The sequence below is a fragment of the Schistocerca americana genome, chromosome 2, assembly GCF_021461395.2.
Source record: "Schistocerca americana isolate TAMUIC-IGC-003095 chromosome 2, iqSchAmer2.1, whole genome shotgun sequence".
Taxonomy (NCBI): domain Eukaryota; kingdom Metazoa; phylum Arthropoda; class Insecta; order Orthoptera; family Acrididae; genus Schistocerca; species Schistocerca americana.
The window spans coordinates 229,818,919-229,845,333 of NC_060120.1; the positions used below are offsets into that span (position 1 = coordinate 229,818,919).

General features: G+C 41.0%; 1 protein-coding gene across 2 annotated transcripts in view; it reads right to left on the reverse strand.

Moving 5' to 3' along the window:
• Positions 1 to 10,617: 10,617 nt before the first annotated feature.
• LOC124596445 (chromosome transmission fidelity protein 8 homolog) overlaps positions 10,618 to 26,415 on the reverse strand; it is a 47,527-nt gene continuing 31,729 nt past the window's right edge. For both annotated transcript variants that reach the window (XM_047135579.1, XM_047135580.1), the window contains exon 3: positions 10,618 to 11,001. In XM_047135579.1, coding sequence (XP_046991535.1) covers positions 10,795 to 11,001 — 207 coding nt within the window. In that variant the 3' untranslated portion in view covers positions 10,618 to 10,794. The remainder of the gene's footprint in view (positions 11,002 to 26,415) is intronic.

Sequence of the window (26,415 nt, forward strand, 5' to 3'; positions counted from 1 at the left end):
TTTTACTGAAAATTACTAATTTATCATTCAGGATGCAGGGTAAGGTTTCCAAGGGAAAAATAGTCAAGCATCATTCCATCAAACTGTTTGTATTCCTCAAAAATCAGGACAGGGAGTCTATTAGTTTTTGCATTGTCATTAACTGACTAGGACGTGAAACAATTACTGTTCATGTTTTTATCGAGGAGCTGATAAAATATGTAAAAACTCAAGTGGTTCACATTTCCCACACCCCTTATTTCACTGATGGCTCAACAACCAACACAAAACTTTCAAAAAATTTTCTCAGTTTGTGCTACAATAAAAGACTTCGGAATGACAACAGAATGAATTTTTTTTTTTGCTACAAGTCATAGAAAGTCGCCTTGCAATTGGACTTGAGGTACAACAAAGTGATTAGCAGCAAGAGTAATCCCGCAAGTGCCAGTTAATAGGCATATTTCTACACCTGTAAATCTGTTTCATTTCTGCACTGAAGGTATTAAATTTGCTTTCATCAGTAAAGAAGAAACCAAAGGAAAAAATCGCAAGAAGAGAGGTTTATACAAGGGCAAACTCTTGCAGGAATGAGACAAAATAATCATTTTTGACAACTGATAAAACAAAATTCAGATCAAGAGTGTTTCAAAATATGGATAATCTTTTCTGGGCAAAACTAGTGTCAGTAGAGAATGAGATATGTTAACATCGGACCTAGAGCCAGGAAAATATGCTGCATGCACTTAGGAAAAAACGTGGTAAATTAGAATTTTCTGTGAAATATCCGCTGAATGGAAAGATGCTTAAGATACTTTATGTCTCCATGTGGCCCAGCAAATTAATTTCATTAGCCATCAAACAGTGAAAAGTGTTGGGTTCTGCACCACAACATTACTGTAATTATTCCAGTTCCATCAATGACAGTGTTTGGCTGGCAATGTAGTCTTCCTTATGATATTCAACAGCAAATTAACGAAACCTTTAAGAAATTCAAGCTGTTTGAAGTAAACATAATCCGAAAAGAAATCTCTTCTATCTTTGGTCTGGAACATTTAAAGAAAAACATCATTAGACTCGGGATCTTGTGGAAGGAAACCCATATCAGGTTTGGGATCCTGTGGTAAAGAAAGCCACTCATAGCTGCCGTTGGGTATCTTCATGCATGACCCTTATGTTGGTGGCTATGCTGGTTTTCTCACTTTACAAGAAACCTGCAGTGGTGAAGCAACCATGAACCACAGCAATGCAATTTATACAATTTTTAAGTACACATAAGTTCCACATAAACAGCAAACTATACGAACAAAAAATATGCTACACTCTAGACCCAAATTAAACTAACTCATCAATAGCATTGCAGAATAAAAAAGATACACTCAAAATTCTCATTAACTGCGTTTTACTGGCAGAATACTCAGAAAATGTAACAAACCTACTAAGGAGACTGCCTACACTACGCTTCTCCGTCCTCACTTAGAATACTGCTGTGTGGCGTGGGATCCTTACCAGATAGGACTGGCTGAGTACATCAAAAAAGTTCAAAGAAAGGCATCACATTTTGTATTATCGCTAAATATGGGAGAGAGAGTCACAGAAATGATACAGGATTTGGGCTGGAAATCATTAAAAGAAAGGCGTTTTTCGTTGCGACGGAATCTTCTCACGAAATTCCAATCACCAACTTTCTCCTCTGAATGCGAGAATATTTTATTGACACCGACCTACATAGGGAGGAATCATCACCATGATAAAATAAGGGAAATCAGAGATATAGGTGTTCATTCTTTCCGAGCACTATACGAGATTGGGATAATAGAGAATTGTGAAGGTGGTTCAATGAACCCTCTGCCAGGCACTTAAATGTGATTTGCAGAGTGTCCATGTAGATGTAGCTGTAGAACATGAACACTTTTTCGAAAGATGCCCAGCAGACTGCTATGCATATCACCAAAATTTACACATGTGGCAGGGTGTGCAGTTGTTTCGACTCTGGCATGTATTATATACAGCTTTGCATTAGTCTTACTCTGAGAAACAGAAAACAGAGGATAAATGCATTTACTTTTTGTACAAACAATTCCGTTTTTTGGAAAGGTATTACAGGGTGTATATGTGGACGAGGAAAAAAAAATTCCTGGATTTTTCCCGGATTTCCCGGTTAAAAATACACTTTCTCCCGGATGAAAATACACTTTTTCCGTTTTTAGTAACAGTATACTTTTCCTCGGAACTGTGAAACTTATCAGTCCTTTCAATGGTTGTGGTTTTATACACCAGCGGTAGAATTTCCCAGCACTTTAGAAAACGAAACTCAGGGGGAAAAAACACGTTTTGGAAAGATGTCTGATGTGCAGCAACATGTACACTGCATATTTCGTATTACGAAAGTATAAATTCGAATTCCACCAAACACCGCATGTTACTTTCTGAAGGATTGAAATCGAGATTGCGTTGCGCTTTTGTAAGCCAGTCGTAGCTCATGTCAAGCGATCTCGCCAGCCGATATTCAGAACCGAGGACACGTGATGTAAGCAGCCAATAGCAACATCACTGTTAAGTAGTGCGAACACACAAATAGTGAAAGGTAATGGTTAAAATTAATATACATAGCGTTGCTAAAAGAAAAGGAAAGCCTTCAGTAGCCTATAATATTGCCCTCTAAGATTCATAAGCTGCAAGAGAAGCTAAGCTTTCACACATAATGTTGATATTTTTTGCAAGTGTTACGCTTTAAGATACATCACACAAATGTGGCAGTAAACTTTTTAACAACTGTCTGATATTCTGGGCTCGAAAATATTTTAAATGGTCATTCTCACAGATTTGAATTTTGAATGAGACTCAAACGCTCTGTGATTTAAAAAATTCATCAGACATTGACGGACAGAGTTCATCTTGTGTAAAAGGAAATTCACTTTACTTGAAAGTAATGCTTTTCAAACAACCATTCTGAATATTTTCCCGCGATCTGTTAGAAATAGATTCGTATCAGTAGTTGGGAAAGATGACAGGCGTCGCCGCCCTTGCGCAGCTACGAGGACACAGGACGCCCATATGTTCGTACGTGTAAAACATTAAAAGATCTTAAATTATGTCATAAAAGAAACAAGACATATGAGGATACTCCAAGAGCATGGGAATTTTGTGAACCCTACTAAAATGCATAATTCAGCTTAAAGTGCGCATTCGTATGTCCAGATTCAGATGTAAATTTTCTTGGAGTACCAGTACCGTATTATCTCATGTTTGGCTCTTTATTATGGCATAATGAAATACGTGCTAGACGATGAAAACGTGAACTTGAAATGTAGCGAACAGGTGAAACTAGCCAATAGTGTGGAATTAAACACTTAGTTTGAAATAAATTGACTGCCTCTGTAGAAAAGATTAATAAAAGTCAAATTTTTTTAACAGACCGCAAAGATAACTTCATTGTTCTGCAAGGCGATTAACGCTTGACTATCAGAAAGGCAGAAACAAAATAAAATCTGAAACGAATAACTTATTTTAGCCTTCCGTAATTATGTGAATGTGTTTTAATTCACTTGATAGCTCCCGACCACTGAAATCCGTTTTGTTTTCATTTGACGTGAGAGAAATAAACGGGTCACGTGGAGACTACCGCCTTCCCACTACAACTCAGACTGCTCTGTGCATCAGGTCCAGGTCTACGAGATTTCCGAACCGGGACAATATTAAAAAGTGGCGCTCCCCCTCCCTCGAGTGTTAGAGGTAGGACGCCAAAAATTTAAAAAATCAACTGTTCAAAAATATCTTCATATTGTAGCGCACATCTTTCTGAAGGGTCTGATACATAAAACATATATGATCGAGGGAACGTAATACATGTTATTTGGTCTTAAGTGTGTCAAAGCGTGGTGCAATGCCTCTTCACAGAATTCGTCCATCGCATGTCTCTGTATTTCACTCTGTGGAATTCAAATGGGTTCCATCAAACTATATTCAGGTCAGTGAAAATTAAAATATCCTGTGGTGCCTGTCCTGCTTCCAGTGGCTGGTTTGACATCAGGCCCTTCTTTAAAAAAATCTCACGATTAGTAGTGTATGGGATTATTTGTAACCAGCAGGACAAGAACTCCTCAGAAAATTTTTCAGTCTTTACTGCCTATTAGCTAATAACTTGTTCTCTCTCTCCCTCTCTCTCTCTCTCTCTCTCTCACACACACACACACACACACACACACACACACACACACACACAATCTTGTCACAGCTTTATATGGCGTACTTTCCTTTCTGGGAAAGAATCTATTACACCAAAGTTCGTCAGCGTTTTGCTACATGAAAAAAATGCCGAAAAGCTGTTAAGACAAATAGTACCAAAGACTGGTGTGGTTTCTCAATCTGATTACGTGTATTTTGTCACTGTCTGCTAGATAAAGCGAAATAGGCCTGCCTAATATTGCAGCAATTGTTACACACACCAAATAAACGAGACAGTTTTGGCACAAATGGTCATTTTTATAACACGACAGAATATAATTCACGAAGTACCAATATCAAATGCCTATTAGGTCTACTACAGGTAAAAGGTTTTATGTTAGGAAATAGTTTCACATTTCATTCATACTCTCTAGCTTCTGAAGCATGAGATCGCAAAGTATTAGTATGAAATTTTTATATAAATTTGGAATCATCATATTCTTCCACAATTTGTGAGGTTCTCCGTTTCTTCTCCTTCCTCGTTCTAACAAACAATCTTGTCATCACTAATTCTGTAACTCTTCCTGCCAGTGTCAAAATTTATTCTCTGGTTAACTTCACTAACCCTGCCACAATCACCGGTTAAGTTATCCCGCATTCGTTCTCCGGTTAGGCATTATTAACTGTTCGTACAACGCGTTTCCCGCGCTACTCCTAGAACAGAACTTTAGCGGCTGCTAGCCAGGGACTGTATAACTAGCCCTTAGTAGTGTACCGGTCTGGCCAAAAATGTTGTGTCAAAATTTCATTTTCTTGAATACACGGAGAAGACAATACGTAATCTTAATAGCTTGTTATTCCTGTTAGTCATTTATTTCCACTCTGGTAGTCTGAATCTATGGAGTTCGCTAGTAATTATAACAACACTGATCATCTGCAAACCCAGTCAACCACATAAACAGCAACTGTCATTCACCCTTTTGGCATTATTCGCTCAGCTCATATAGACCCGTCCTCTTTTGTCTGCAGGAAAGTTTATTCCTAGATGCGGCGGGGATTTCCCTGGCAGAGACATGTACACTAGAGTAGATTAGATTAGATTAATACTAGTTCCATGGATCATGAATACGATATTTCGTAATGATGTGGAACGAGTAAAATTTTCCAATACATGACATAATTAAGTTAATTTAACAACATACTTAAGTTGTTATATTAACTTTTTTCCCTTAATTTATATCTAAAAATTCCTCTATGGAGTAGAAGGAGTTGTCATTCAGAAATTCTTTTAATTTCTTCTTAAATACTTGTTGGTTATCTGTCAGACTTTTGATACTATTTGGTAAGTGACCAAAGACTTTAGTAGCAGTATAATTCACCCCTTTCTGTGCCAAAGTTAGATTTAATCTTGAATAGTGAAGATCATCCTTTCTCCTAGTATTGTAGTTATGCACACTGCTATTACTTTTGAATTGGGTTTGGTTGTTAATAACAAATTTCATAAGAGAGTATATATACTGAGAAGCTACTGTGAATATCCCTAGATCCTTAAATAAATGTCTGCAGGATGACCTTGGGTAGACTCCAGCTATTATTCTGATTACATGCTTTTGTGCAATAAATACTTTATTCCTCTGTGATGAATTACCCCAAAATATGATGCCATATGAAAGCAATGAGTGAAAATAGGCGTAGTAAGCTAATTTACTAAGATGTTTATCACCAAAATTTGCAATGACCCTTATTGCATAAGTAGCTGAACTCAAACGTTTCAGCAGATCATCAATGTGTTTCTTCCAATTTAATCTCTCATCAATGGACACACCTAAAAATTTGGAATATTCTACCGTAGCTATATGCTTCTGATTAAGGTCTATATTTATTAATGGCGTCATACCATTCACTGTACGGGACTGTATGTACTGTGTCTTATCAAAATTCAGTGAGAGTCCGTTTACAAGGAACCACTTAGTAATTTTCTGAAAGACAGTATTGACAATTTCATCAGTTAATTCTTGTTTGTCAGGTGTGATTACTATACTTGTACCATCAGCAAAGAGAACTAACTTTGCCTCTTCATGAATATAGAATGGCAAGTCATTAATATATATTAAGAACAACAAAGGACCCAAGACTGACCCTTGTGGAACCCCATTCTTGATAGTTCCCAGTTTGAGGAATGTGCTGATCTTTGCATATTATGAGAGCTGCTTATTACAACTTTCTGCACTCTTCCAGTTAGGTACGAATTAAACCATTTGTGCACTGTCCCACTCATGCCACAATACTTGGGCTTGCCTAGCAGAATTTCATGATTTACACAATCAAAAACCTTTGATAGATCACAAAAAATCCCAATGGGTGGTGTTCGGTTATTCAGATCATTCAAAATTTGATTGGTGAAAGCATATATGGCATTTTCTGTTGAAAACCCTTTCTGGAAACCAAACTGACATTTTGTTAGTACTTCATTTTTACAGATATGTGAAGCTACTCTTGAATACATTACTTTCTCAAAAATTTTGGATAAAGCTGTTAGAAGGGAGATTGGACAGTAATTGTTGACATCAGATCTATCCCTTTTTATGCAAAGGTATAACAATAGCATATTTCAGTCTATCAGGGAAAATGCCCTGTTCCAGAGAGCTATTACACAGGTGGCTGAGAATCTTACCTATCTGTTGAGAACAAGCTTTTAGTATTTTGCTGGAAATGCCATCAATTCCATGTGAGTTTTTGCTTTTAAGCAAGTTTATTATTTTCCTAATTTCAGAGGGAGAAGTGGGCGAGATTTCAATTGTATCAAATTGCATAGGTATGGCCTCTTCCATTAACAGACTAGCATCTTCTAATGAACACCTGGATCCTACTACATCCAAAACATTGAGAAAATGATTATTAAAAATATTTTCAACTTCTGACTTTTTGTTCGTAAAGTTTTCATTCAATTTGATGGTAATACTGTCTTCCTGTGCTCTTGGTTGACCTGTTTCTCTTTTAATAATATTCCAAATTGTTTTAATTTTACTATCAGAGTTGCTGATTTCAGACATGATACACATACTTCTGGATTTTTTAATAACTTTTCTTAATATAACACAGTAGTTTTTATAATGTTTGATAGTTTCTGCGTCACTACTCTTTCTTGCTGTCAGATACATTTCCCTTTTCCGGTTACAAGATATTTTTATACCCTTAGTAAGCCATGGTTTGTTACAAGGTTTCTTACGAGTATATTTAACTATTTTCTTGGGGAAGCAGTTTTCAAATCCTTTTACAAAAATGTCATGAAATAAATTATATTTTAAATTGGCATCAGGCTCACGGTACACCTCATCCCAGTCTAACTGCTGTAGGCTTTCCCTGAAATTTGCAATCGTTGAATCATTGACTGAACGTACTACTTTGGAGGACTGTTTAGTATTGCTGAATGGAGCTATGTCAAATTGTAACTAGCTGTGCACCATGATCAGAAAGACCATTCTTAACAGGCTGAGCATTCATCTGGTTAAACTTATCTTGGTCTATAAAGAAGTTATCTATCAGTGAGCTGCTATCCTTTACCACCCGAGTAGGAAAATCAATAAAGGGTGTCAAATTGAAAGAACCGAGTAATACTTCAAGGTCATTTTTCCTATTACCCTCTTTCAGAGAATCTACATTGAAGTCCCCACAAATAATAATTTGCTTTCCCGTGTCTGACAAATAGCACAACAAGGAGTCCAAATTTTTCAGACATAGATGAAAATTTCATGATGGGGACCTATATACTGTTACAGTTATAAATGTGCCTTTATTTAATTTAAGCTCACAGGCACATGCTTCTATATGTTTCTCTACACAAAACTTTTTTGTTTCTATACTTTTTGCACAATGATAACTTTTGATATATATGGCAACTCCTCCTTTCTCCACGCATGCAAAAATCAACTTATGATTCATTCAGAAATCAACTTAGAATTTACTCAAAATGTTCAAAAACCAACAGGGATGCGTTGAAAATCATATGAGTAATTGCTGGATGCTAGGTGCTTTATGAAACAAGATCTTTGTCCTCAATAATATGAATTTGGTGCCCCTCTCCCAGTTACGGGCGTGCTGCGCATACGTGAATCTGCCAGCTTAGGTACACCAGTAAAATTTTTCCGGATAGCATCTGGCTGCTTACTGCTGTTGCTTATACAGCTAACTGCCACACTTCTGCAGCCAGAAGCGGGAGAAGGTACTGCTCATATGCGACTCAACTGCACATGCGCATAAGCTCGATCGCAACCGCTCAAACGAATCCAGTGTAACCAATTGTGACGTCACGCTCATCAGAGACTATTTGTTGTTATGAAACATTGCATAGTCTTCCTAAAGGCTTTGACACATTTTGCTGTTGGCAGACGCTTCTGTGAGCACTGTGTTTTGTTCCTGTATATGGTGCATTTCCTTGCAACTTAGGTTTTATTTTCGTTTTTTTCTCTTGTTCGTGTTTTATTGCTGCAGTATTATTCTGCAGTAGCGAGATGCAGTAATATTCTTTGTTAGATTATTGGTTCTTACTAGTCAAAGTTACAAAAATGTAATAAAAAAACAAAAATAATGAAAAATTCCCGGAATTCTAAGAAATTCCCGGTTTTCTCCCGGATGAAAAAATTCCCGGGTTTTTCCCGGATCTCCCGGGTCGTATACACACTGTATAACCATACACCCACAGTACAATGAGGTGTACAACGATGAGGTTATATGGAGTGATATAAAGTGTCTACAACATGAAGGTGACACAAATGTTTGTGACCAAACTAACGTTACCGTTTGCAGCAGACTTATTTCATCTTTATGTAAGTAATGAAACTGCAAAAGTTTAAACAATAAGGATGCTAACTGGACAGTAAGAAGATAAAAACATTTTTCTTAATAATGTAAAAAGTGTGGGGTCACATTACCTAAATATATCTTTTTGAACATGACATCTGTGAACAGTGACTGCAAATGTAAAAGGATGTAAACAGCAAGGAAAACACAAGAATATTCTGTTTCTGATCGGTGTAGTGAGGTTTTGTAATTGTGATTTGGTTTTCATATGAGAGGATTGTCGTTTTACAAGTAAGTTAAAATGCTCTTTTGGGTTAAGATTCGAACCAGTAATCTATGAACAACATCTTATAAAATTTGATATTGTACCATCCAAACAACTCACTTGAAGTTGGCTAAAATGACAATATTCACTAAGAGTTTAATTTCATTGAATGATGCTATCCTTAGTTGCAACAGAGGGAGAGCATATCTCAAAGGTAAGTTAATGTTAACTTCACAGTGCAACACATTTTTAATTAAGTTCGTGAACTTGTGCATCGAAGCGATGGTAATTCGTCGGTACACTGCCACCACATTTTACACATGTTCTCATTCTCTGGAACACTCAAAAACATTTTTTCCATCAGTTTCACAAGTTATTTGTACAATATGGTACTAAATGTCATTTTTAACTCATTTTCCGAAATGTAAATCACAAAACAATACATCAATGTGAATTAGCATTATGACAGTTGGAGCAATGAGCTAGCCAGTGATGTCAGTCATCGCATGATTCAAATGGAATTTCATTTCCACTTTTATAAAAGAATAGTGAAATTCAAGAGGGGGAAAAGCTTGTTAGGAGCATAAAATGACATAATTAATCAATTAAGACTGACATAATTAATCAATTAAGACAATTTCCAGAAAACAGTCAAATGTCCTATTGTGTACACTGGGGGTAAACCGAATGAGGTAGCACTGTCTTAAACAAAGTGGCCTTGTATACGGGAGGGTGGGGGCACTTCATCCAGCCATCCTGACTAGTTCTATATGTTTTCCCTAAATTATTTCAGGCAAAGACCATGAAGGTTTCTACGATAAGACCATGGCCTTACCTGCCTCATTCTTATCTTTCTAGACCTCTACATCTGTATATGCAAATTACTATATTTTTGTTGCTCTTAAATTGCAATACCAAGGTATGTCCAAAATCTTTGTAAATCACTACTACTGTAAATTACTCTGCAGTTGTATCATTGTCATTGGCCCACATGATAATGTCATTCTTGTGAAAAATCTATATGTCTTTCAGCTATACATTGACTATTACAACTCCTCAGATACATGAGAGCAAAATATATGCATACTGCTGCCACCACTGCTGCAGACTATTTTCAGGAAGAACATAAATCGACTAGGGACTGAAATACATTCATATTGAAATTTAATTTCTTATTATTGAATACAAATATGCAGATATTAAGTAATTTGATACCTTTAAGTTCTACCAGCATTTATGTTGATGGTTCTGTAATCATATCACATATGTAACATATATTTACAGATGTATCTGCAACTGCATAAGATGACATTGGCATTTTTCAACGACTGAAGTCCATCAAGATTAGTAAAATTTGCTTTAGAAAGTTACTGAATAAAACAATGGATAATGATAAACACTCCTTTTAATTTTTATCATGTTTATTGTAGTTTTCCTCAAAATATTTACAACATGTACTATCAAAAAACTTTAGAGACAGTTCTGTACGTAAGGGTTGGGAGGGCGTATTAAATAATCTACACAATATATGGTACACACAAAATAAAATATACAGTCAACACATTTCAAACCATTCTTCATAATGTTCAAACAGATTTATTTAATGTTGCAATAATGGGTTTTGGGCGTGACTTGAAGAGAAGTTTTCTTTTTACAACAGCACGCACAAGGTACTCTGTTCTGGTGCTATCTTCTGACTTGTGCCTGACACGCTCTGCCACAATAAATGGTTTCTCCAGTGCTTGTTCCTTGCCGTAAAGGATATGGTGGCCAACTATTAGAACAGGGGCTCCCTGTATTTAAAAAAAAATCAGAGTCATACAAAGCAGGCTTTCACAGCTGGTATTTAAATTCTTGGTCATTTTATTTGTATAGACTTTGTGTGCTAGGCACAAGACACAAAACCATGCCTTAGACCTGGCCTAATGCCCATTAAACTACCAAGAATGTAAATTCAAAGTTTTAATCATAAACATGAGAATACACTTTATGATGGCTGTTAAAATTACAAACCTAAACCCACAAAAGTGTACAATGAGTGCAAGGATTTAGACTGTTCATTATACAAGGGCTCTTCGGAAAGTAAGGCCCACTAGTTGCGAAATGAAAACCACAGTGAAAATAAAAAAAAAAAATTTTTTTTGGCTCAAAGCTTATCTGTTTGACGGTCATTTTGTTGTGCCTATCTGAGTATATGGTGAGTAGCAATCTATCCTTTTCACAATATTTTCATTAGTATAGGGATATAGTTGGAATTTTGAAAATATGTTAAGGAAAATGACAGTACTCAAATATAATACTGACAGAGAAACACACTGTTAATAGCACTGCTAGACTTCAGTAGAAGTATAGGATCCTTCTCGGAAAGAGAAAGAAATTGGTTCAGGTATGTTTGCCAGGAGGAGAAAGAGGGAGGGTGCTGAATGACAACACAGGCTGGACATGCTTACAAGTAAATGTAGCTCCAGCCTATGTACGGAGGGCAGGACTTTGGCTGGTCTATTTCCAAGAATAAAATACCAACAATCGTTATTTTGGTTTTATTTTTTGGGCAACCAGTTTCGGTATTACATTACGTCATTTCTGGCCTGCATACATCAAGTAACCCTCATGTTAGGAACCAATGCAGTAAAGTCAACTGGTATTGTTAAGTCCCCCCCTCCCTCATGAGCACGTGCGCTCGAGTTGCTGACAACTGTGCAAGGAGTGCACATGCCCGTGGGAAAAAAAGATCTTCACAATACCAGTTAACATTGCTGCATTTCACGACATAAGGGTTACTCGATATATGCAGGCCTGAAGATGACAAAGTAATGCCGAAACTGGTTGACAACAAATAAAACCAAAACAATGGCTGTTGGTATTTTATTAGTAGATGCCTACAAGTGGCTCATAGCCAACAGTTTTAGGTCCACTAAGTCTCATATTATGCACCAGGTGATACACTAACATGCTATGTGAAATTTTGTAAGATCCAAATGGATAAAAAATTAAGTGGAGCCAACACAAGCAAACAGCTGAATCCACCAAGTATCTGTCATTGTGTTGACCTAAAGACATGTGTGTTGGCTTATTTTTGCATGTTTTTACTCCTTGTTGTCCTATAGGGCAGAAAACTTCAAGCAAAAAGGGAGTTTATTTAGCAGAGTTGAGCAATAAGAACATTGTGTACATCTTGCAGAGGCTCTTAGAATTCTTACAGTCATTTCCTAATACATTTAATCCATTTTTCCCCCCACAGGTAGTGAAAGTCAGTTCCCTTGAACTGCCAAGGTCACAATATAAGACACACAAACAATTTTCATACATACTCTGTCTCCTTGTTGACGTTCCAGGGTTGCCACTAGTTTCTCCAAGCAAAATTCCATGATTTATAGACACATTTTAGCATTTCTCCCTGACAAATTTTGACAGTTATTGATGAATTGAGAGGGTTTATGGAGCCAAACAGCGAGACCATCAGTCCCACAACTCCAAAGTTACTCACAGAGGAAAGCGGGTCAGCTAGAAGTGGATGGATCCACTCAGAGAAGTCAAACGATAAAACAAAGAAGTTAAAACACACACAGTAAAAGGCATAGAAGGTTAGACCAAATCTAAAAATGGATAAAAAGAATGATCTTTCCATGGCGGAGTGGTCACAGGGTCCCAGACAGAGGAAAGGTGAAGAGAGTTCCCAATCACAATCACACTGCCTCTGCTCCAGGAGTAAAGCAAAACCTTATACCCGGAAATAACCACTTTCACAGAGGAAACTGAGGACCGTTCAATCATCCATGAAATATCTGCTAATACTGAAATTAAGGAGGACTATACTTAGCACGAAGGGGACATTCTACCAATGTGGGATATCACCAATCTGGCTCCCCAACCATATTGTTGGGGTGGTTCGTTACACAGGAGGACACAGTGGGTGAGCCTGGTATGGCCAACACGTAGACGGCATAAAGACGTGGACCCCTTCCGAGAAGAGGGGAACGAAGAGCACGAAAGCGCAGCAGTCGCCTTGATTGTGCGGAGTTTACTACTAAGAGCAGTTTAACACCAAATGTCATTCCAGTTTTGTACAAAGAGAGATGTGACATAGATATGCGTATCCACAGCTGGAGTTACGAAAAGGAATGGAGCGCGAGTATCAGCTTATCTAGCCACACAGTCAGCCTGTTCATTCCCTGGGATACCGACATTACTTGGGACTCAGAGAAAGATAACTGAGCAGGCAGCATGGCCAAAGAAGGAGAGAAGGTCATGGAAAGCAGAGACCAAAAGATGATGAAAGCAGCAGGCTGCTAAATGTGTCAGTACATATTAAAAACTGTGGAGGGAGGCCTGAGTAACAAAATGGAGGGTCTTGGTAACAGCTAGCAGCTCTGCTGTTAACACACTACATGATTCCAGCAATAAATGGTGTTCTAAGCCAGTAGGAGACGTGAAAGTGTATCCCACTTTATCTATCTTCTTAGAACCATCAGTGTAGAAGACAATAGCACCCTAGAACTCTGCCAGGATGGAATGTACTAAAGGCCAGAAGACCATAGGGGCAACAGAGACCTTAGGACACTGGAATAGGTTGGTCCTAATCCGTGGTCTCAGCACCATCCAAGGAGGGGGTCAGAGAGGAAATACACAGTACGCATTTCAGGGAATAGAGATGGAGATCCTGAACAGAGGGAAGTGAGATGCATTCCAACCGGCTATCCCACCCGTGGGCAGTGATCAGGAGGGAGACGTCCCTTGCTTGCAAAAATGACACGGTATGCAGGACGGTCAGGGAATCTGCGAATGGCGATTGCATAAGAAACCAGGAGTTGGCTTCATCATATTTGTAGAGTGGAGAATCCCCACTTCTGTGAGGAGACTGTCAATGGGACTAGTGCGAAAGGAACCAACAGGATCAAGCATTTTCAGGGCGGAAGGAGCCACTGAGCCATAAACTTGACCTCCATAATCTAGTCTGGACAAGATCAGAGTATTGTGAAGATGGAGAAGAATAGCATGGTCCACATCTCAAGATGTGTGGGCCAGGAAGCAGAGAGCATTAAGCTTCTGCATGCATGTAGCCTTCAGGTGGCAAATATGGGTTAGCCACGTGAACTTTTCACAAAAAAAAAAAAAGGCCCAAGAAACAGAACTGTGCTGTAACATCTATAAGCTGGTCACCTAAATGAAGTTCTAGAATATGGTGTACTATGAACTGATGACAAAAATGCGTAACCCACAATTTGGAAGGAGAAAATTGGAAACCACGTGAGACAGCCCACACAGAGATCCATTGGATGGCATCTAGTAGTTGGCACTCAGCAGACACTACCGAGTGGGAGCTGCACCAGATGTAAAAATCATCGACATACAATGCTGGGGTAATCTGAGGGCCAACAAAGGTTACAAGCCCACTGATGGCTATGAGGAAGTGTGTGACACTTAATATAGATACCATTCTCCTGAATCCGAGAGACGCTGAGTGAAGTACCAACTGGAACCCGGAAGAGCCGGTGGGATAAAAAAATCATGAATAAAAATCGCAAGGGGGTCGCGAAAGCCCCAATCAAGGAGGGTAACTAAAATGCGATGGCGTCGAGCCATGTCGTATGCCTTATGTAGGTCAAAGACAACGGTGACAAGGTGCCAACTGTTAGTAAAAGCCAGTCAGATTGCAGTTTCAAATCTGAGTAAATGGTCAGTTGGAGATTGTCCTTCCCAGAAGTCACACCGATATGGGGAGAAAAGACCTAGAGATTCGAGTACCCAACATAATCTGAAGCTACCACCCTCTCAAGCAGTTTACAAAGTACATTCGTCAGTTTACTTGGGCAGTAGCTGTTGAGAGACGTTGGGTTCTTCCCAGGCTTAAGGAGAGGGATAACTATACTGTCATCATTGTGAGGAGGTGGTACCCATGAAGCAAACATGGTTGAAGACCCTCAGTAGATATGGCCTCTGTGTGATGTCCAAGTGTTGGATCATCTAGTTGTGGATGGAATCTGGGCCTGGGGCCATGTCATGTGCCTGCAAGAATTCCCATTCAGTGAAAGGTTCATTATAGGGTTCAGCTTGGTAAGGGTTGAAACAGAAGGGATGTCTGTTCCGCTCTGTGTTTCTGTGAGAGAAAAGTGGCAGGATAGGAAGAGGACGCCGATACTGTTGCAAAGTGTGTCGCAAGGTGTTCTGCAAGGACCAGTGGATCAGTAGCCAGAGCACCTTGGACAATAAGCCCCTGGACAGTCGACTGTCACTGGTGGGCCGGAAGGCTACAGAGCTTGGACCAAACCTGTGATGAAGAGCCACAAGTCCCCGGGGAGGAAACATTGTGCTTCCAACATTCCTTTTTACTCCAATTAATAAGGTAACGAGCCTTAGCACAGAGACACTTAAAAGTGAGGAGGTTGGTCAGTGAAGGGTGTAGTTTAAGTCGTTTCAGCACCCGTTGGCAGTCCTAAACAGCAATTGCCACAGGACCTTTGGATAGGGGGACAGCAGTGCCAGCAACACCAAGAATAGTGGCAGAAATACCCTGCATGACCGCATCAATGCAGTTTGAGAGAGAGGTATCTAAGTGCACAGCAGACGTATAAAAAGGCCAATTGGCCCTGTGGAGTGCCCAATGTGGGGTCCTGTCTGCCTGGCAGCGGCAGGAGAATGACAAAATCACTGGGATCATCAGGGAGTGACCAATGTTGGCAAGCCAAGAGAGCAGGGGAAGAGATTGTGAGATCAAGAACAGTAAAGGTTCCACGAGCGGCACTGAAGTGGGTAGGGAAACTGTCACTGAGGAGAGACAAATCAGTCTGTGGGAATGACCAGCAACAAACTGTCCATTCGCATGAATGAACACAGGCAGACAGTGTTCGTTGGTAATGAGGATCACCGTGTGGCTAAACATGCCTTGGTGCACGACCAACATATCTTGGCACAGTGTTACACCGTCCGGGTTATGTGGATACTTACCACTAACACCAACCTGTCAGACCTCCGGAGATGGGAACTTGCCCTTCAGTATATCCTCTCTTCTCGTTATCCGCCAGGCCTCAACCTCCGCTAATTTCAAGTTGCCGCCGCTCATACCTCACCTGTCTTTCAACAACATCTTTGCCTCTGTATTTCCGTCACGACTGACATCTCTGCCCAAACTCTTTGCCTTTACAAATGTCTGCTTGTGCCTGTGTATGTGCGGATGGATGTGTGTGTGTGTGTGTATACCTGTCCTTTTTTCCCCCCTAAGGTAAGTCTTTCCGCTCCTGGGATTGGAATGACTCCTTACCCTCTCCCTTAAAACCCACATCCTTTTGTCTTTCCCTCTCCTTCCCTCTTTCCTGATGAAGCAACTGCTAATTGCGAAAGCTTGAATTTTGTGTGTATGTTTGTGTGTCTATCGACCTGCCAGCGCTTTCGTTGGTTAAGTCACATCATCTTTGTTTTTAGATATATTTTTCCCACGTGGAATGTTTCCCTCTATTTTATTCAAAGTCTGTAGTAAGTTGGTCAAGTACAAGACACCTACCCAACAGAAGTGGTATTCCCCCACAGGGGTGGTGTGCACTGAAGCCTCAAGGAGGAGATGCGGGGGCAGGAGTTGCTGTATTAAGGTAGGCAGTTCAACATGAGGAACTGGCCTACCTGGAGGGAGGTAGACATTGCAAACGGTCATTGCCGCAGTCTGCATTCTAACTGCTATCGCTTCCAGGTTGGTATGAAGAGGGCCCTGTCGTTAATGACATTGGTGCGAACCAAAGTGCAGACCCTTCCAAAAGCTATCCTGGGGCCGGCACGGTTCCGAGAGAATGCTCAATAACACGAAACTTTAAGCTTGGTCATCACGAAAGTGAGTTTCTTGAGGAGCAAGACAGAACGAAAAGTAGGAGGCAACAATGAATTATATTTCTGGAAGGTGGGGATAATATCCATTGCAATTCCACTGGATTATTGTGGGATGAGAGCCCAGGTGAGTCATAAAGAAGTGGAGGGGAGGTCAAGTCATGTGGTCAGTGGCCTTCGCCAATGGGGATGGGGTGACATCCATAAAAACTGTGTCTGATTCGGGATGAAGTGGAGGGGCAAAGCCCTCTGGATAGCCGGGGAGGCATCATCCTTTGACTTGCGCAGTTTCTTCTTCTCCATCGGAGCGAGGAAGGAGGTGTTATCAGTACGGGAACAGCCGGCAGCGATGTCAGGATCGGACAGAGAGTGAGCAGCTTTGGGGCCCTCTGAGCGGTCTCTCCTCCGGCCTGAGCTTTCTGTCCTGCGATTGCCAGGGAGGGGTGTTCCAAGATGGAGCCCCATCCCTAGCAGGAGCCAAAGAGGAAGTTTTCCCTGGCTGAGGAAGAGGAGGAGCAGTTCTGGGAGGGGAAGGGATGGGAGCCACCAAGAGTGAGGAAACAGAAGAGGGGGAGGATGGTGGTGAGGGGGAGGGGTGAGGAGGGGAAGGCGTTACAGATTTACAGGGTGAATGCTGTTAAATTTCTTCCGGGCTTCAAAGTAGCTGAGACGATCAAGGGTCTTTATTTCCTGAGTTATTTCTTCCTTCACGTACACTGGGCATTCCAGTGAGTGGGGAGAATGGACACCGGAGCAGTTTACATAGTTAGGCAGTGGGGTGCAAGGGCTCCCCACATGAAGAGGGCAGCCACAGTCACCACAGATGGAGTGGCATCGCATCACGAGGACATGTGGCCGATCATGAGGCAATGGAAGCAATGCATGGGAGGTGGAATGTATGGTTTCACATTGCTTCTGTACACCATTACCTCGACCTTCTCAGGCAGGGTACCCCTGAAATGCCATGATGAAAGTGCCAGTGTCTACACAATGGTCCTTAGCGGCTTTCTGGACACGCCGAACGAAATGAAAGTCACGTTGCTCCAGATTCGCCATAAGTTCATCGAACTCGAGGAGAAAGTCTCTATGGAAAATTACATCCTGTGCGATACTGAGTGGCTTGTGACGAGCAATAGTCACGGGGTTGTCTCCTAAATGGTTGCAGGCACAGATGTAAAAAAAGTAAGTTTCTTGGCGGCAAAAGTCTCCCTGTCGTTCCTGGTACAGAACAGGAACCATGGAACAGGTCTAACCCCAAGCCGGCACATCTGGCCCTCCTCCCAAGGTTTATCCAAAGGGGGGTAATGCTAGAAGGCAGGAAAGGAACTGAGAAAGAACTACATTAAGGAAGAGACGGAGCCGCAGTAGAGCGGCCAGACAGTTTAACACGTTTCATGTGCCAAACATCTACCCTGATGCCACCCACTCTGACTAGGGGCTTGCCTTGTGGGCACCACCCAGCTACAGCAATCGCTATCTGGCAGGACAGTCACTGCCGGGAGTTCTGATGCCTTGAAAATATGGGCAACCACCCCTAGGCTTGTACGAGGCATTCAGAGCACAGATACTGTTCTGGCATAATCACAAGTGCCCGAACAACGAAGACAAACGGAAGACCAGAGAAGGAGGTGAGGAAAGGTCAGCCAATGGCACACGGAACTGGACCGCACCGCAGAGACTTTGCCTACAGTGACGACTATCACTGCATGTTAGTTGTAACACCAACATATCTCCAAAGTTAAGTATTGTCAATTACTTTATAGAAATAAAACGACTACTGTTATTTGTTTGAATTGTTGTATAGCAATCTGAGAACACTGGATCCCTTAGGCATCCTATTAGCAATGAGTGGGCAAGACCCTGCAGGTACCAGTGATGTGATTCCTGTGCTACCGTGGGGGGCACTCAGCCAGATGGCCCCACCACATGTACTAGGTACTGAGCTGGTGACCTTGCAAAGAGGTAAAAGGGCTTTGGTGGGGAGGGAGGGGAAGGTGGAAAAGGGAGTGGGAGAGGAGGAGGATGGGGAGAGGAATCCATGCCGAAGACGTGAAGGAGGGAGTTCTTCCCCATCTGGCTCACACTACAGATTTAAAATTTAGAGGAGGAGGTCAAATACCTGAGAGGAACCAAAAAAGAAAAGCTAGAAACAAGGAGGAAAAGCAACCAACCAAAACCGTAAGACAAAGCAAAGTCATGAGGATAGCCAGGTCGAAATAAAGAACAACACCAAGACAAGGAATGGAAGGGGCACAAAGGGAAAGGAAGGACAGGGAAGGAGAAGATGGAAGGAGAAGCAGTCCAGAAAAGCATGAAGGCTGCAATAGCTCAGGGATCCATGTGCACCACTCACGTACCCACCAAAGAGCTGTTGGCCCCCTGGGGGGACAAATTTTGACATCTCATGGTTAAGTAAAGACGTAAGTTAGCAAAAAATGCAAGAACTTCTATATTTCTTAACATGCGAGCAAAAATCTTATCATCAACATCTTTTGAAATGATCTGTTTTTAGATGGAGAAAGCAAGTCAAATATTATGTGTTTCATTAAGACCACAGATGTTATTTTATTTCAATAAAACGAAACACACTTTGTGACAAAAATACATATTTCATTGGAATTGGAAGACAGATTTCAGAAATAACCTCAGAAAAAAGTAGGCCTCTTGAAAGAAGTGTATAAGGCATGGAAGAGTTGTGTAAACCAGCACTATAGGTGACTGCGAATAAAATATTAGTTCTACTATGTTTGTTATTCTCAGTTATTGCCCACTGCGTTATGTCTATTATTTTACAGGTATTGTGCAGTTTTTCCTTCACGAAATATTTGAGTACACAGTGTACAAACTGCCAGTGACTCCACTATTTTCTCTCTCTTATTGAAGTGCCAAAATGTACTAGAATAAATAAAATGTCTACAAACTGCCGCACTGTACAATGTTCTTGCGGTGAGACAGTCACAATTTCTGAAATCCATTGCCCGTGGGTTCTGGCCTGCCAAGGAGCACCACAGTCCTGAGTCCACAGATAAACCAAGAAAATCTGCCGCATTACACCACACACAAACAGAACTCACCTACAGGCAGATCGGTGAGACTAGATCCAATGGGCAGGACTTACACATTAGTGGGAAATGATGGGCTTCAAATTGGCAGGCCCAGTCAGAGATACTCACAGAAATGTTCTGCGGTTTTGGCCCGTTATGGAAGTCCACTGGTGTACCCAGCTATTTACAAGTCATAGACACCATGTTGACGAAATGAGACCCCAGTGATCAATCCATGCAACAGATAACTTGCGTGAATGCTCTGAAAGTCAAATGATGACAGGTAACAACTCACTGTGAAGATGATCGCCGAGTCGCAGACAGGCACATATAAAAGACAATCACACTCTCACAACTAAATTTTTGGCCATAGCCTTTGTCAGAACACAAGAGCACACACAACCATTCACACAACTCGTGCACACATGACTGCTGTCTCTGGCCACTTCATTAACAGTCTCTGATAACCAGATCCAAACAAACCTCTCCTCACACACCCCTGCCTCTTGTCGGCAGCTACTAGGCTAGCAGCAAGAAGTGGCGGCAGCACTGACTGAAAGCTGAGGGGAGCAACAGAAAGGGAAGAAGCAATAAGAATGACGGAGTAGGCAAGCAGCTCACATACTCAACTGCACCCAGCCAATGATGATGCATGACGCCTCGGTAAACAAACCATTTCATCTACTGAGACAGAAGTAGGTTTTTCCAGTTTTTTTTTTCCTTCAAATTCCGTTGATTTCCCTGACACGTTTGAAATTCCCTCCCTGATTTCCAGAATTTGTGGCAACTCTGGGTTCAGAATGGATTTATGTACTCTGGTGTAAAGCTATTCAACAAACAAAGCAAGAAATTTGGAAATCAAACAAGTTCAAACGAAAATTAAAAACATCCTTCCTTAGCCCGTCTTTTTGCTAATTATCTGAATATCTAGAAACAAAAATCTAGAAAGTTCTGTTAGCTACATGATACAGCAGAATCTCAATAGTTTGTCGTTCTTTTCCGCATTTTCCTGCATAGTACATCCATTTGGAATTCGCAATCCCAAATGCGTCAACCACATGTTAAAATGACTTGTTTATACATTCTCCCTCATCACTTAACATGCTCAAATTTGGCTGTTTGATCACAGCAACTTTTGTCACCGTGAGTTCTGTAATTGGTGGGAGTAGGATGTTTGGAGCCAGGGGGGTGAGGACACTTGAGGAGAGAGATTACTGTTTAGTACAGGCAAGCTATGGTGGAAATGATATGTAGAAATAGCTCATATGGCCTGAAAGTCTCTTGGACATGCAGCCAGATTGATCGCTCATTGTAGGACGAATTTTCGACAGTATAAAATATCATCCATCATCATCATCATCATCATCAAGTTACTCCTGTTGACTGACATCCTGGGCCAGTGGGTGCAGTATATATACCAGTTTGTCTCCTCCGTCCACTGACCCTGTGTAAGGACTTCGCTATGTTTGGTGTTCAGTTTTCGCTGCATCTGGTGAATTTCCAGTGCTGGAGCCCACACTAGATTAAATTGAAACCCATCATTCTTGTTGATGAAGTTCTCATGTAGCCACACTTCGACAACATGCTTGTACGCAGTTACAATAGTGGGATGTGTTTTGCAGAATTTGTGTGTCTTCGTATTTCATTTTGTGGTTAGTTTCAAGGCAATGTTCAGCAATTGCTGATTTTGTGGGCTACTGGAGGTCGGTGCGCCACTTGTGTTCATGTGCACCATGCTTCAATTGTGCAAATATTTTGTCCAATATATGCTTTCCCACATTCGCATGGTATGTAATACTTTTTTTTTTTGGTCATCAGTCTACTGACTGGTTTGATGCAGCCCGCCACGAATTCCTTTCCTGTGCTAACCTCTTGATCTCAGAGTAGCACTTGCAACCTACGTCCTCAATTATTTGCTTGACGTATTCCAATCTCTGTCTTCCTCTACAGTTTTTGCCCTCTACAGCTCCCTCTAGTACCATGGAAGCCATTCCCTCATGTCTTAGCAGATGTCCTATCATCCTGTCCCTTCTCCTTATCAGTGTTTTCCACATATTCCTTTCCTCTCCGATTCTGCGTAGAACCTCCTCATTCCTTACCTTATCAGTCCACCTAATTTTCAACATTCGTCTATAGCACCACATCTCAAATGCTTCGATTCTCTTCTGTTCCGGTTTTCCCACAGTCCATGTTTCACTACCATACAATGCTGTACTCCAGACGTACATCCTCAGAAATTTCTTCCTCAAATTAAGGCCGGTATTTGATATTAGTAGACTTCTCTTGGCCAGAAATGCCTTTTTTGCCATAGCGAGTCTGCTTTTGATGTCCTCCTTGCTCCGTCTGTCATTGGTTATTTTACTTCCTAGGTAGCAGAATTCCTTAACTTCATTGACTTCGTGACCCAACAATCCTGATGTTAAGTTTCTCGCTGTTCTCATTTCTGCTACTTCTCATTACCTTCGTCTTTCTCCGATTTACTCTCAAACCATACTGTGTACTCATTAGACTGTTCATTCCGTTCAGCAGATCATTTAATTCTTCTTCACTTTCACTCAGGATTTCCGGAGTCCCATATAAACTTTTACTGTCGCCGTGTAGTCTTTTACTGCCCCAAAATGGGATTTGGTCTTTCAACATCTCTACTCAGATCTAGTTAATTAATCTTTGCTAGTTCCAGCAGCTTACGCATGTGAAAGAAAATGACTGGGGGAAGGAAGCAAAGAAAAAGTTATGAGAGCTACCAGTGAAATCTTGCATTTAAACTTATGATGAGAAAGAAAAGTAAGAATCTGAAGAAAGAAACCACATGCAAGACAATCACCCTTTTATTAGTTCGAAAATCGATGACTCGCAAAAAGCCAACTTTTTAAGTATAGAATTGGAGGCAGAAAGCGACTGTTCACACTGTGTAATACAACAAACAACAGTTTCGATTAATTTGTTTCTACTGTCCTCAGTGCTTAAACATTACGTAAGTGTTTTAATGGAAGTGAAAAAGAAAAGTTGCACATAATATGTTGATGGAAAAACAACAACTAAAAAAAGGACACAAAACAAACACAACTGTCATTAAACCAGAATATACCTATGTTTGAGAACCATTAATTCTGTACAGAAAGCAGATACCAAACATTCTCTATTAAAAAAAGATAAAAAATTAAGAAAAATCCTATGACAAAAATGCAGAGATGATCAGATTAAGAAGCAACCTACAACATCACACAGTGCAGAAACATTTGTAGTGACACTAGAAAATGCCAATTAAACCTAGGGTGAGCTTGTTAGGGTATTTTATACACCAGAGTCACCTTTTGCACTTTACTGGAAAAATGCCAAGTCTTGAGTCAATCTCACTGGTGATACCTTTCTAGTCACTGTTCAGCTTCTGTTTAGTTGAGTCAGAGCGATTTCAGCATCAACAAGATCAAGAGGAATAATAAGTTATTCGTGGAACTGCAGCTACGGTGTAACGTATACACCATGCACCTGGTCATATAAGTTCTATTTCAAATTGTCAGCGTTTCCTCTTGTACATTTACACAAAGCATTGAGCTAAAAGTGGTATATTTTAGAGACATCCATTATTATATTGATAAGTACACACAGAAAAATGAAAACTCCCCCCCTCCCTCCCTCCCCCCCCCCCCCCCCTCTCTCTCTCTCTCTCTCTCTCTCTCTCTCTCTCTCTCTCTCTCTCTCTCTCTCTCTCTCTCTCTATCTACCTACCATCTATCACACACACACACACACACACACACACACACACACACACACACACACAAGTACCTACATGGTGCTAGCTGGAGTAACAGTGCCAAAACTATTTTTAGCTAGGTGGACTGTGTGTGGTGGGTAGAGGGAGGCGGGAGACAGGGAGAAGCACCGAGGTTGGCTGATGGCTCGGATTGACGCAGTCGGTTTGCCGGCTAGGAATGATGGAGGGACGCGTAGCAGGTATACAGGCTGGCAGGCCTGTATCGGCTGGTGGTAAACAGCACAAGCTGAAGGCAATGTGGGACATGAATTGGAAGAATGCAATAGAATGCAGGAAGTGGAACTGTTGGGTGGAAGGTGAGGGGCAGTGGATTACTTGAGAGTGATTCCAGAACATTTATAGGAGCAGAAAATGTGTTGTAAGGACAACTCTCATCTGCATAGTTCACAGAAGCTGGTGGTGAAAGGAAATATCCTGATGGCATGGGTTGTGAAGCAGCCATTGAAATTGAGCGCGCTGTTGCACATTGTGCCACTGGATGGTCGACTTTGTTCTTGAGAACGGTTTTGGCTGCAGGCCATTCATCCTGGTGGACAGCTGCTTGATAGTCATACGAACATAAAAAGCTGTGCACTTGTGCAGCAGAGTTGGTATATGACATGGCTACTTTCACAAGTTGCTCTGGCTCTGATGGGATAGGATAAGCCTGTGACAGGACTAGAGTACGAGGTCTTGTATTAATGGATTGAGACCTTGGTCTGCCACAGGCATACGATCCCAGTGGCAAAGAGATGAACTGAGTTGTTCTGTAGGTTTGGTGGGCAATGGAACTCAATTTTAGGACTGGTGGGAAGGTTCTTGGGTGGAAAGTCCATTTTAAGGCAGGATGAAAGATAATCAAAGCCCTGGCAAAGAAGATGGTTCAGTTGCTCCAGTCCAGGGACATACTGGGTGACAAGGGAATGGCCTTCAGCATACTGGGCAAGGGAGTTGTCACTGCAGATGTGGTGTCCATGGGTGGCTATGCTATATGGGAGGGATTTTTTGATGTGGAAGGAATGGCAGCTGTCAAAATGCAGGTATTGCTGGTGGTTAGTAGGTTTAATGTGCAGAGAGGTGTGGACGGAGCTGTCAGAGAGGTGGAGGTCAATGTCCAGGAAGGTCACACGTTGAGTGGAGGAGGCCCAGATGAATCAGATGGGAGAAAGGTGTTGAGATTGTGAAGGAATGCAGATAGGAGTCCAGATCGTGAAGCTGATATGAATGAACATTAACCTTACACAAAATGTAAGTTGGTGGCAGTAGGGGTATTCTACAACCAGCTTCAGATGCCAGATCTCTAAATTTTCTCAACAGTGTTCCTCCAAAAGAACATTGCCTTCCCTACAAGGATTCACATTTGAATTCATGAAGCACCTCTGTAACACTTGTGCGTTGATTGAACATGCCAGGAACAAATCTAGCATTCCACCTCTGAGTTACTTCAATGTCTTCTTTTAATCTGACCTGGTGGGGATCCCTAACACTTGCGCAATAGGCAAGAATGGATCGCACTTATGTTCTAAATGTGGTCTCCTTCACATGTGAACCACACTTTCCTAAAACTCTCACATTAAATCAGAGTCAAGCATTCGCCTTCCTCACTACAATCCTTACATGATCTTCACATTTCATATCGCTTTACAGAGTTACGCCTAGATATTTAATCGACCTGACCACATCATGTGGCACACTAATACTGCTGTTTTCGAACATCATGGGATTTTTTTTCCCCCAACTCATCTTTTATCATGCTACGGTCACTCAGTGACATCACCTTCCCATACACCACAGCATCATCGGCAAACAGCTGCAGACTGCTGCTCACCCTGCCCATCAGATCATTTACGTATACAGAGAATAATAATGGTCCTATTAGATAATTTCCCTGTAGCACTCTTGACAATGCCCTTATCTCTGACAAACAACTGCCATCGAGGACAATGTACTAGGTCCTTTGTGCTATTCACATATCTGGGCACTTATTCGGTACGATCTTACCTTTGTTAAAAATCTGCAGTGGAGCTTGGTGTCAAATGCTTCTTGGCAATATAGGAAAATGGAATCTCCCTGTAATTCTGACTTGTTCCATTTCCACATGCAACAACACACAATAGGACTTATGCGATCAACAAAAATCAAATCAATTTAAATAACTCAAGAGTGGTGAAAAAGGAGGTTCTCCACATGTTATTCATGTTTTCACTGCATGCTAGAAGAGAGGGTTTTTAAGCAGTGCTAATAGGAGTATTGAGAGACTGTCCTGCTACTTGGCCTGGTTGGTTAGATTAGACTGGAATAGGTAATCAGGTTGTGAGCTGGCACAACTGATGAGTGTGATATCATGATAAGTTTTCATGCAAGTACTGAACAGTTAAGAAGATACCCTGAAGACAGGCCATGAACAAACGTTACACATCTTTAACATTACTTTACACTATAATGCTGATTGTTTCTCATTTACTATAAAACAATGTTTAATGTAATCTTGAACAGTCTGAACTTTGGGCATCACAACCAATATTTTTTCAAATACATTGAGCATTTCACACTTTTTTCATCTGAGGATTTGGCATAATTACTTTTAACTGATT